General features: G+C 37.6%; 3 protein-coding genes across 3 annotated transcripts in view; 2 read left to right on the top strand and 1 right to left on the bottom strand.

The window, feature by feature from the left end:
* The window catches only part of MFS9 (major facilitator superfamily transporter 9), a 514,330-nt gene that overhangs the window by 82,322 nt on the left and 419,608 nt on the right, over nt 1–12,400 (bottom strand). The window lies entirely within an intron of this gene.
* The window catches only part of LOC105433326 (uncharacterized), a 297,296-nt gene that overhangs the window by 235,975 nt on the left and 48,921 nt on the right, over nt 1–12,400 (top strand). The gene's annotated exons all lie outside the window — the stretch shown is intronic.
* Nucleotides 5,822–11,247, top strand: LOC148934631 (uncharacterized). The gene has a single exon (XM_089085055.1). The coding sequence runs from the start codon at nt 6,011–6,013 to the stop codon at nt 7,010–7,012; it is 1,002 nt and encodes a 333-aa protein (XP_088941181.1). The 5' UTR covers nt 5,822–6,010; the 3' UTR covers nt 7,013–11,247.

Genomic DNA, 12,400 nt, shown 5'->3' with positions numbered 1-12,400 from the left:
ATTGTTATATCATATGCTTACTATATTTTATATACAGACAATATCATAATAAGCTATTAACTTTATGTATAAAAGTATTATAGCCCGGATTGGGTTACAAAATTGTATTTAGGGAAAGTCGGGTTCGCCGAGCCTTAAGAGTTAGAACTCCGAGCAGAATTGTAGGTGGAAGGTTCTAGCCAAATATTATTACTCACTTTTGTTAAGTAGCTGATTTATTGGTACGACTTCTTGACAATGTTTCGTGTGAATTCCGCTATTACTGATAACGACTGGCCATGACGAAGTATAATTGCCCTGTTACGTATTGTGACTGCCCACTCTCTCGGTGATTTAGCGATCGTTTTTATTCTAATAGTGTCGCATTTCGTCGCGTTATAATTCTAAATCGGACCATATATGATCAAAACGCGTGTTCTCGCAAATTCCTCATTCGCGAATTCTTCGCATTACAAAATTTCTCAACCCGATACATTTATAAAATTTTAAAATCGTGAACTTTCTTCTGCGCAGTTCGTTATTTTTATTTATATTTTTTGCTTTTTTTCTTATAATTACACTTATTATTCCTATTATAATTATAATTATTAATATTCCGCTGAAACCAACGAGGTAGGTAAAATATACGTTTTGGAACACGTTCGGCTCCTCATCTAGTTGCTTATTTAATTCATCTATTTTTGTGCTTAATCTTGTTAATTCTAACGGATCTTTTATTATTGGTTGCAGTTTTATTTTTTCTGTAAGCTGTTTTGCATCTTTGATGTCTTTCGATATTAACGTTAAATTGTATTCCGGTAAATGTGTTCGTACATAACGGGTCGCTATTTGTCGTCGCGTGACTATCGTTATTTCCGGTATCGTTAGTTTACAATCGCCGTTTAATTTTACTTTACCTATACCATTTATCTCTAGTTTTCTTACTTCCGACTTATCACATTGAATTTCTATTTTTTGGTTTACTTGTGCGGAATATAGCCACGCTTGTGGTTCCGTTAGCGTTAATAATGAGATATCGGAAATTATACGTCCTTGTTTGCAATTCTGGAGCTGTTCGGACGCGTTTATATAAATTTGCACTTCGCATGACGCGTCCGTACCTATGTGATAGACGGGAAAATTTCGTTCGCACATGTAAGTTTGATGTAAGTTTTGTACGCATTTAGTTCACACTTTTCCAATAATATATAATGATTGTTTTCTATTGCTATTAAGGCGTGATTTACCCACATGAATGAAAAGATATGCGCGTGTTCGCGTATCGAGAATAGTATTGGTTTTATTAATTTGAATGTCGGAAAAGTTTTTTTACTGGATTACTGGAAATCGGAAGATCGTGTAGATATCTGTTTATCGTAGTACGCATTTATAGTCACATATTTCTGGATAGTGCGCCAATTTCCTATACGAATTTTAAATGGAAAGCGTTGTCCTTCCGTTAGCTGTGTCGCGGTTTCTCGCAATTCCCTTATGATATTCTCGAACGGTAATAGGCGGATTTGCATTATTCTATCTTTTGTTAATGATAGATAGTCAATAGTTCTCGACATCTTTGATCAGGTCCGTCATTGTTGTCTTTAGTATTAATAAATTTTCATCTATATCCTCTCGCTGCGTATATTTTGCTAATTGCAATTCCATTCGCGCTGTTATATTTTTTAGCCGATCTTCATTCTTATGTTTTTTCTAATTCATCTATGTGGCCTATTGTGACGTTGATAATTTTTATCTAGTTTCTTGCAGCATGTTCTAAGATTTGTTGGTTGTTTTATAATAACTGCATTCGCTCATCTATGTGTAGTGCGTCATCAGCATCCATCGTATCAAATACAATATTTTGCTCATCGTACCAATCGCATTTAATAATCCTTTTTTGCTGTCAGAGATTTTATATACATTTGTAGACGTGTTAATAATATCATTAGTTTCTCGTTGTCCCTATGCAGTATTTGCAGGATATTTTGGCAAGTAAATCTGATTGATCCAATTAATATTTTTATATCGCTGATCCGTCTGTTCTAAGTAATCTTGTAATTGCTACGCTCGTATTCCTAGAGTGGTGGTATCTAATTTGACAATTAACTTCCATGTAGTTTCTACCTAATTCATAAATCCGATTTCCTCGAAGTATATCCCAGGATGATGAAAAAACTTTTTATTTCAAATGACGTTTTCTCTTAGATTTTTTTCAGTGCTTATGATGGCTCATAAAGTTATTCTGGAATTATAATAAGGTTTCTTAAAAATTTTTGCTGTTATAGCATCGGGACTGACGTGTATATTCTTTTACTTCTCAAGATATGGTTACTCTTATTTCGTTCTTCACTATATCTTTTCTTAGACTCTGGTGTCTATTTTTTTACTTCGGGATATCCTTTTCAAGATAGCACTTGCTTACCCGTCCTTTTTATTATATTAATGTTAGTTCTTTCCCGGATTGTTGCTAACGAGTGCTTTTGGCGATGTCTTCTCGCGACGCAAGTTTCTTTTTTGATAGTTCGCCCGTGCGCGACGCGATTTAAGTGAGGAGGGAATCGTAGATAATTTTTTTGATACAGACATTTTTGATGCAGATACGATTTCCTATGTTTCGGATAGTGCTAGGAGTGCATTCGTTTCTCAGGATTCTGGAGAAGCGAATATTTCGCTATATTTCGTGGGGATCTCCTTCATGAAAATGTTACGGACTATTTGGCGCGTTACGACGTTGAACGCGGTACCCCAATACTAAGTTTTTTGCCCGGACTTTTTTATGGGCATCGGGGAAGATTCTGAGAGTGTTTTTGGTGGTGAAACGGACGATGATGCCCCTCAGCCTGCGTGGTTATTGGAGTCTGCCCATTTTACTACTTCTCTCAGGCCCATTGAGAGTGATTTTCCGGAGGAGGCTATGGGTTTCGACGAAGATTTGTTATTTTCCGGAGGAGGAAGAAATCGAAAATCTCTCCTCTCTTAATTAATTCTTCTATTAACCCTTCCATAGTTACTTTAGTTTTTTAGTTTTTTGCTTGTTTCGTAGTGTTTAGTGCAAATTAGTTTATTCCTTTCGTGTATAGTGTGCGCAAGTTTTATTTTATTCTATTAGATATTCTCAAGGCGCTTTCTTGGAACTCTATTTTGATGAGCCTTCTTTATTTCTATTTTTATTTATTAGGTTTAGTTTTCCGCGAATGCTTTCATTCGATTTGCATGCACGGTTATCGTATAGCAGTCCATTTTTATTTTGTAATTTACTTCGGACAGTTTTTCAATAATTATCGGTCTGATCCATTGCGCTTCTAATTTCTTTGAGCGTCCTCGTCTAACTGTCTCATCGTACAGTAGAACCTATTCGCCTATTTGAAATGTTTTCATCCGCGTTTCGGTCGTAGTACTGTTTCGATTTTATTTTTTCTTGTTTTATACATTCTCTCGCTACTTGGTTCGTTCTTCCATCCTTGGCACGGATCTTCTCTCGTAATTCTTGTACGTAATCGTCATACGAATAAGTTATCTTTGGCGGTTTGGTCAGTAGTTCCGCCTGGTGCCCGTAAATTAATTCAAATGATGTGAATCCCGTCGCTATCGTGTGTGGCGTTGTATTATACGCAAACATTGCGTAGGGTAGCCATTCGTCCCCAATTTGTTTGTTTCTCATTTATGTAATGTCGAAGATATTTTGTCAAAGTTCTATGTGAGCGTTCTAATGCTCCATTACTTTCGGGGTGATAGGCTGAATCTTCTCGATCTTCAACTTGCATGTATTTTTAAATTCATTTATTTCACTCATGAAATTCGTGCCCTGATCAATTAAAATCCTTTCAGGAATCCCGTGTTCGGCAACTATTTTGGTGACAAAGACTTTTGCCACCATATTTGCTTCTTGATTCTCTATCGGAATCGCTTTATTAAATTTCGTTAAATTATCTTGAAAAATTAAGATATATTTGTTTCCGGCGTTCGTAATGGGTAGTAATCCCACTAAATCAAGCGTACATTTTTCGAACGATTTTTTTGGTGTGTCGGTAATGACCATTGGCAGCTTAGTTTTTTGGTTTAATTTATTTTTCTGAGAGTTCGCATTTATTAATATAATCCTCCACGTCGCACGTTATACCGCCAATTATGTAATAGTTTAATTCGGTTCAGAGTTCGTGCGACTCCTTGATGTCCCCCTGTCGGCGCATCATGATATTCATAAAATATTTGTCGCTTTTCTTCTGCAGTGTATTCTCGTTTTATTTCTTCCTCTCTTTCGTCGTCGTTCTCTCTTCGTCGTGTGCGACGGTGTTTAACTGTGAGTCAAAATAATCGGATTTCTACTTAGCGCATCCGCGTTTGTATTTTTTTTGTCTGCCTTGTGAATAATTTCGTAATCATATTCTTCTAGCTTGAGTCTCCACGTATTAATCTAGAACCAGGGTCTGTAACGCTGAATAGCCAATCTAATGGTCGATGATCGGTGATTATTTTAAATTTCGTTCTGTATAAATATGATCGGAAGTATTTAACTCTCCATACTACGCTAAAAGCTCTTTCTCAGTTGTATTATAATTTCGTTCTGCTTTATTTAACACTCTGCTGGCATAGACTATTAGACGATCCTGATCTATCCGTTCTTGTAATAATATTGCTCCGATGGTGTAATCGGACGCGTCGTGGTTACAAAAAATTCTTTAGTAAAATGTGGGTAATTTAATATTGGTGCCGTAATTAATTTTTCTTTCAGTGTCGGGAAAGTGTATTGTTGCTCAATACTCCAATTAAATTTTTTTCTCCTTTTTTGTTAGTTTTGTTAGAGGTTTGGCAATTTTCGAAAAGTCTTGAATGAATTTTCGATAGTATCCGGCCAGTCCTAAAAATGATTGTATATCTTTCATCTTTTTTGGTGTCGGAAATTTCTCTACCGCTTGCAATTTACAGGGATCAGGTTGTATCCCATTTTCCGTAATAATATGTCCTAGAAGTAACTTTTTTTCTAAGAAACTCGCATTTATCCGGCTGCTACTTGAGATTATGATCTCTCAGTCATCGCATTACTTCAGTTTATTGTGTTCATTCAATGTCGCATCGTATATTACTATCGTCAAGATAAACTAGACATCTGAGTCTTTGAATTCCGGTTAACACTGACTTCATTAGCCGTTGGAATTTAAGTTTAAAATCGCGCCCGCGACATTTTATTTAATTCATAGTGTCCATACGATAGAGAAAACTGTTTTATTTTTATATTCTTCCTTCATAGGAATTTGATGGTATCCAGATGCGAGGTCTAACGTTGAAAAATACTTTGCATTTCCCAGCTGATCTAGGATGTCTGTGTTATATTGATAGTGGAAAAGAATCTCCGATTGTTAGATCGTTTAATTTTCGAAAATCCACTACGATGCGTAGTTTTTGTTTCCCAGATGCATCCACCTTTTTGGGTACTACTAGCAATGGCGCATTCCATTGATTCGTATTGTGACATATTATTTCGTCATCTAACATCTTTTCAACCTACCGATTTACTTACATTGCTCGTAAACGTCTGCTGATTGTTTCTTGTGATACATGTAATGCTTCTGCTAATTGTCGTTGAGTTTGAATTGGGTCATCATCCAATAACTCCTGCAATTGCTTGTCTTCGCATTTTTGTGGTCTACCAGAGCGCTCACTGTCTTTCACATTGAAATCACCACTTTTAAATTATCGAAACCATGTCTCATATGTTCTAATCGATGGAGCGTGTTCACCATATGTTTCTACCAGCAAACGATGACTTTCAACAGCCTTTTTCTTTTGATTAAATAAAAAAAGCAATGCGTGTCGCAAATGTTCTTTTTCAGGCACAAAACTCGACATGATCACTGAACGATAAAACAAAGACGCTAGTTTTTGGCGGACTTAACTTGTGTGTGTTTGTAGTTTTAAATGTCAGACGAACAAAATGATGTATGTGTCAAATTAATACGCTGCGTACTTTTCGCTGGCGACATCTCTTAGTTAAATCGGAAAAAACTTATGCATACACCTGGTAATTTTTCGGAAAATGGCAACTTCACCTTTTCTAATCCGATGGTCGGAGGTGATTGAGGATTCAAGTATCAACAAGAAAGCATCGGATACTCTTCTCAAAGAATTATTTGGCGAGCGAATTGATCCTCCGGTTGCTACCACTTGGTCGCCTATTATTTTGGATACGATCAAATCTGATGTCCGGTTGGGTCTTAGAGAGGAACTAAAAAATAGCCTCCTCGCCAAATACGAGCCCAAAGAAGAACTTGCTTTTCTCGCTCCCCCTAAGATGAATAAAGAAATTCTTCCAAATATCGGAGCTACAGTCATCACACGCGATAAATATCAATCGCAATCTCAAGGGGAAGTGGGAGCGTCTTTAAACGCAATTGTTTCGGGCTTCTCGGAGCTCTCTAAGCTAAAATCTCTCCAAGCTTCTTTGGAGGGCAAATCCGCTATCTCCAAGATTGCTGAAGGCATCCGCCTGTTAGATCATCATTTTGGCCTATCTAAAATTAGATGTGTATTCATCGTTCCTTCGCTAAATGTTCTCGGCAAGTGTGCATCCGACTCAGCCGCCATTGACGAATACCTTTTCGGAAATAACTTCGCCGAAAAAATAAATGCCGCACAAGCAATCGAAAGAACAGCACACAAGACGGCTAAAAAGATCCAGCAGCCAGTTCAGAGGGTTCAACGTCCTGCAGTTCAACACTTTAAACAGCAGAGAAACCAGCCGTATCAACTAATCGATTCCAAAAAACTTCAAGGCTCCTCTTCACAAGGATTCGTCGACTCATCAGCCGAGGAGGGGCTCTGTCCAGTCGAGTCGCGGCAGGAGGTCGAGGTCCAGATCCCGAACCCGTCGTTAAATTCAGTAAGACCAGCAGGTCGTTTGGCCTCTTTTATAGATCACTGGAGAGAAATTACCTCAGATCCTATCGTATTGGAAGCTGTGACGGGTTATAAGATCCTCTTTTTTACTCCGCCTCCACCTCACCTTTTGGTCAAGGAACCATCGTTTTCCGCAACTTAGGCAGAATTGTGTAATTCTGAAATTAAACGTTTACTCCTAAAGGGCGCCTTGGAGAAAGTTCACCCGTCAATCGACCAATTTCTTTCTCCATTTTTTCTCATCAAGAAATTTTCGGGCGGCATGCGATTCATTTTAAATTTGCGGAGGCTGAATTCGTACATCTCTCCTCCACATTTTAAGTTGGAAGACTGGTGCACAGTAATCCGCCTCATGCTTCCTAATTATAGGATGGCTACTATAGACCTCGAGGATGCCTATCCATCCGTCACATAGGAAATTTCTTCGTTTTCAGTGCGGAGGTCAGGTGTATGAGTTCAGGGCCCTACCGTTTGGCCTTGCTACCGCCCCCTTCATCTTTACCAAGATTATGTGTCCCGTAGTCAAATCATTGCGAGAAAGAGGCTTTCACTCGGTAGTTTACCTTGATGATTTTCTACTTTTAGGCGCTTCAGACGAGGAATGCCAGGAAAACATTTACGCATCACAAAAGTTATTTTTATCCCTAGGTTTTCTCATCAACTATTCAAAATCTCAACTTACGCCTTCTTCAAAATGTAAATATTTAGGTTTTATTTTTGACTTGGTTCACCAATCTGTGGCGATTCCACCTGAGAAAAGACGAAGATTATTTTCATTAATACGAGATTTTTCTCAGAGAACAGACTGCTCTGTAAAGGACTTTGCTAATATGATCGGCTCGCTTGTTTCAGTCTTTCCAACAATACAATATAGCCCTTTATATACCAAGAGATTTGAAAGAGAAAAATTTTTGGCTCTTAAAGCCTTCTCTATGGATTATTCCAGGCAAATGACAATTCCCTCTTATTTGAGAGAAGATTTTAATTGGCTCAACGTGCTCTCGGATGTCGAGCAATCCAACGTTATTCAGTCTGCCCCCTTTGTTCGTGAGATTTTCTCAGATGCGTCACTAACAGGCTGGGGAGCCTCCTGCGACGGACTCATGGCTGGTGGTTACCTGAGGATAGACTTCTTCAAATTAACGCTCTAGAATTGAAGGCTGTTCTGTACGTCTTAAAGTGTTTTGCAGCTGATCTTCATAGCTGTAATATTCTGCTTCGAGTCGACAACACCACTGCCATTTCTTATGTAAATAAGTTTGACTCAGTCCAATATCCCCTCCTATCAGATATTGCCAGAGATATTTGGAGGTAGTGTGAGGAACGAAATATCTACCTTATGGCATTTTACATTGCATCGATGGACAATGTTATTGCAGACAGCGAATCACGTACGACAGTGAATACCGACACAGAGTGGTCTCTTTCAGCTCAGGCATTTAATCTTATCGAGAGATCGTTGGTCCTTTCGACATCAATCTTTTTGCATCATTAATAAATGCAAAAACTGTGACTTACGTTTCCTGGGCCCCGGATCCAGGTGCTTGGGCGATAGACGCTTTTACGCTATCTTGGCACTCTTTCTATTTTTACGCCTTTCCACCCTTTATTTTGATTCCCAGAGTTTTACGTAAGATAATTGATGATGAAGCTACGGGAATTTTGGTCATACCATGGTGGCCATCTCAACCATGGTTCCCAATGTTTCATTATCTTTTAATTGCTGACCCTATCTTTTGTGCACCTTCTCTTCTATCATCTCCTTTTAGACCTCAACATCCGGAGTAGAAGAACCTTTCCCTGGCAGCAGGGAAATTATCAGGAAGACATTCAGATCTCAGGCGGTCCCATCATCAGCTTTAGACACCATTTTGGTCTCGCTTTCTACAGCCACATTTAAACAATACGCTCGTCCTTTAAGATCCTGGTGGAGTTTCTTTCAGAAATATCGGATTTCACCCTTTTCTCCGGAGGTTAACCAAGTACTCGAGTTTCTTACTCAGGAACTAAAGAAGGTCGGTTCTTATTCGTCGTTTAACACGATCCGTTCAGCAGTCTCTCTGATTTCCGACAACGCAATCAGCAATCAGCACCCCCTGATCAAACGTTTTGGCAGGGGAGTCAGTGTCATGAAACCACAGAAACCTCGGTATGATTTTATTTGGGACCCAGCTCCGGTAATTGCGAAGCTAGCAAAAATTTTTCCCTATGATTCCCTAACGCTAGATACTATCAGTAAGAAATTAGTTCTTCTCCTAGCCTTAGCCTCAGGACAGCGCGCACAAACTCTCGCGGCTATTAGAATCCCATATATCTTTTCTACAAATAATAAACTTATTATTAGAATTCCTGACAAAATAAAGACTTCTGCCCCAAGTCGGATCCAACCCCCTTTTCACTTTTCCGACCACGCAGAGCTTTGTATTGCTACCATTTTAGAATATTATCTACAGCGAACCAAAGAACTATGTCCTCTGGATTGTGAGGCATTGTTTATTTCGTGTGTTAAATCCTATAAAGCGGTCGGAGTCCAGATGGTGAGTCGCTGGATTCGCAGAGGTCTAGAGGAGTGCGGAGTGCAGAGCGATCTTTTTTCAGCCCATAGCACTCGGCATGCTTCTACCTCCCTTGCTGCCGCTAGAGGAGTTTCTCTGGATCTTATCAAGAGAGCAGCGGACTGGTTCGGAGAATCTCGAACTTTTGCGAATTTTTATAATCGCCCAATTATTAACGCAGACGACTTTTGCAATTCCATTCTTTCGTCCTAAGATATTATTATTAGTATTACTATCAGTAGCAGTATTAAGTTACATCAAGAATATTAAGTTTTTTAGTTAGTGATATTTTATTTGTTTATCTTTTCTTTTGTGATAAGGATCAAATTAATTTTTTGTTATAAGTTTGATGTACTACTACCCAGCTTTTTATTAAAGACACATTCATTTACAAATCGCGCTATGAATAACTACATAGTTGTCCATCCGGACGAGACGTGGCATAATTGTAAGATTATACGAACTTACCAAGTGAAGTTCGATCTTAATTATGCCTTCCGTTTCATCCGGATGGACTCTCCTCACCCTAAGCGCTTACGCGCTTCTCTCACCCTTTTGGCGATTTGCTTCAAGACTTTAAAATAATGAAAAGACAAGATGACTTGGGGGCCTGGATGTCGGAGCGTCCCTTTTTTTAGTTTTACGATTTTGTGAACTCTGTTGACAACGCAGGCGCGGAGACGTAACTACATAGTTGTCCATCCGCACGAGATGGAAGGCATAATTAAGATCGAACTTCACTTGGTAAGTTCGTTTAATCTTACAATTCTCTATTCTTTTCTTGCAACGCGTCGAGTGTGAGAAAGTCAGTATGATAGTATCTCTATTCTCTTCTCGCAGCGCATCGAGCTAAGCTGACTAAGCCAGCGTCTTTCACGGCAAAAATTGTAGCTATACAAAACGATAACGATAATAATGACAACGTTTCTTAAAGTAAAAATTTCTGGATTAGACATTTGAATAATTATAATATCTCTACTCGTAGGGCACGCAAAAAAATCATTTTTATTATGCAAATCGAATAAAAGCTATCGAGTCTACTTAACTTGATCGATTCAACCGTTAATGCGATCCGATATTCTCGAGTATTCGCAAATTGCCGGCTCGCGGTCATATAAAGTCATATGGTACTGTTTCGATTATTTATATGACTTGACATCTGAGATACTCGTGTCTCCTGATAAATCTTCGAAATTTAAATAAAATAGATTCAAAGAAAGTAGTAAGGTGAGCATAATATGCACAAAGAAGAGTTACAAACTGAATCATAAAAAGCATAATAAAATGATAATAATGCATGTAGCTTATTGAACATAGAACATAAATACAAAAAATCGTAATAATGACCTCTGTTAGCATCTCGTCCCCCATAAAAATTGAAAAGACAATGCGCAAATTAAGTGTCTAATTGCGCTCTAGCTCGATTTTTGTGCTCGCACGAGTTAGCAAATGGCGATTGTAAATGGGAATGCTAGCTTTACGAAAATTAGCATTTTTTAATTTATTTACTCTCAAAATATGCAAAACCAAATTTTTGCTCACTCCCTTTGATTGAGAAATCGCTCCGAATGTCAGCACTGCACATACATACAAGAATAAAGTAAATAAAAATACAGATAGCGAATTGAATTAGTAAAGATGAACTAGTAGTGATGAACTAGTAAACAGGCCGGCAAGGTTTAAGAATATTATCGTCAGATTTAAGAATATTAGATTACTTTTAATGAGATTACATAAAAAATATAGTTTATTAAACCGTATCTAAGATTCCGAAAAACATAAAGGCGAATCATTGATATATATATATATATATATATATATATATATATATATATATCAATGATGGTTAATTGTAAGAGTAAACATTTGCTTTAGTATGTTTACATATATATATATATATATATATATATATATGTAAACATACTAAAGCAAAAGTTTACTCTTACAATTAATCATTTGTTCCGCAACAGATTACAACAACGTTTAAGAGCAAGAATATTTTGAACTTGTAAACAAAATAAATAAAATAAGTAAACAATAAAGACCTTAATTCTTGATTGTTTCAATTACTTTATTGTATTTGTGACTTTCTGAATTTCAAGGTCATTTCAAATAGATTGTTGAACTCATCTTTCTCTATTCTTTCATGTTATCGAATAAAAATATAATGTTGCATTTACGAAAATATAAAATATTTCTTTTATCATCCTAAAAAATTCTTTTCTTACATTATTACTAGGTGTACAAAAAAGTTCTGAGCTTTAGATGTCATACAACCGAAATAACAATTCAAATTTTATATATCTTCCCAACCTTTTGCGGTTAAAAGCGTTGATATTTGGCCTTCTAAAATGCCATACGGTTTGGCGTTTGATGCACATAACTTCAAAAATCAGTAGTGTTCGCGATGGCAATAACAAAAGAGCATATTCGATTTTTCAACCACTTCGCGTTTCATCTGAAGAAAAATGCTGCTGAAACCACTACAATGATTTGTGCTGCATATGGAGAGAACGCTGTAAGTCATACTACATGTAAAAGATGGTATCAAAAATTTCGCCAAGGAGATTTCAGTCTTGAAGATGAATCGCGTGCTGGACGCCCTCAAAAGATTGAAACGGACGAATTGCAAGCACTGCTGGATATAAACTCTGCGCAACTGAAAAGGAGCTTGCAGAACAGCTTAGCGTTACGCAGCAAACCATTTCCGTACGTTTACATACGATGGAAAAGATTTAGAAGGAAGGCAGATTCCGCATGAATTGTCCGAAGACAACAAAAATCGTCGGCGTGACACTGCACTCACTTTGCTTTCAAAGTTCCGGAAAAAAGATTTTCTGCACAAAATCATTACAGGCGATGAAAAGTGGATTCTTTATGATAACTCTAAACGTAGAAAATCATGGATTGAGCCTGGTCAACCTTCGACATCGACGCCAAAGCCCAATATCCACGCCAAGAAATGCTCTGGTGGG

Source organism: Pogonomyrmex barbatus, unplaced genomic scaffold, assembly GCF_055798465.1.
Source record: "Pogonomyrmex barbatus isolate J1 unplaced genomic scaffold, ASM5579846v1 scaffold9, whole genome shotgun sequence".
NCBI lineage: Eukaryota > Metazoa > Arthropoda > Insecta > Hymenoptera > Formicidae > Pogonomyrmex > Pogonomyrmex barbatus.
Note: the sequence above shows the minus strand (reverse complement) of the source record. Positions and strands in the feature narration are given on the sequence as shown.

What these genes read in the sequence shown, in the direction of transcription:
- LOC148934631 (XM_089085055.1), top strand. Translation starts at nt 6,011, where the DNA reads ATGGCAACTTCACCTTTTCTAATCCGATGGTCGGAGGTGATTGAGGAT.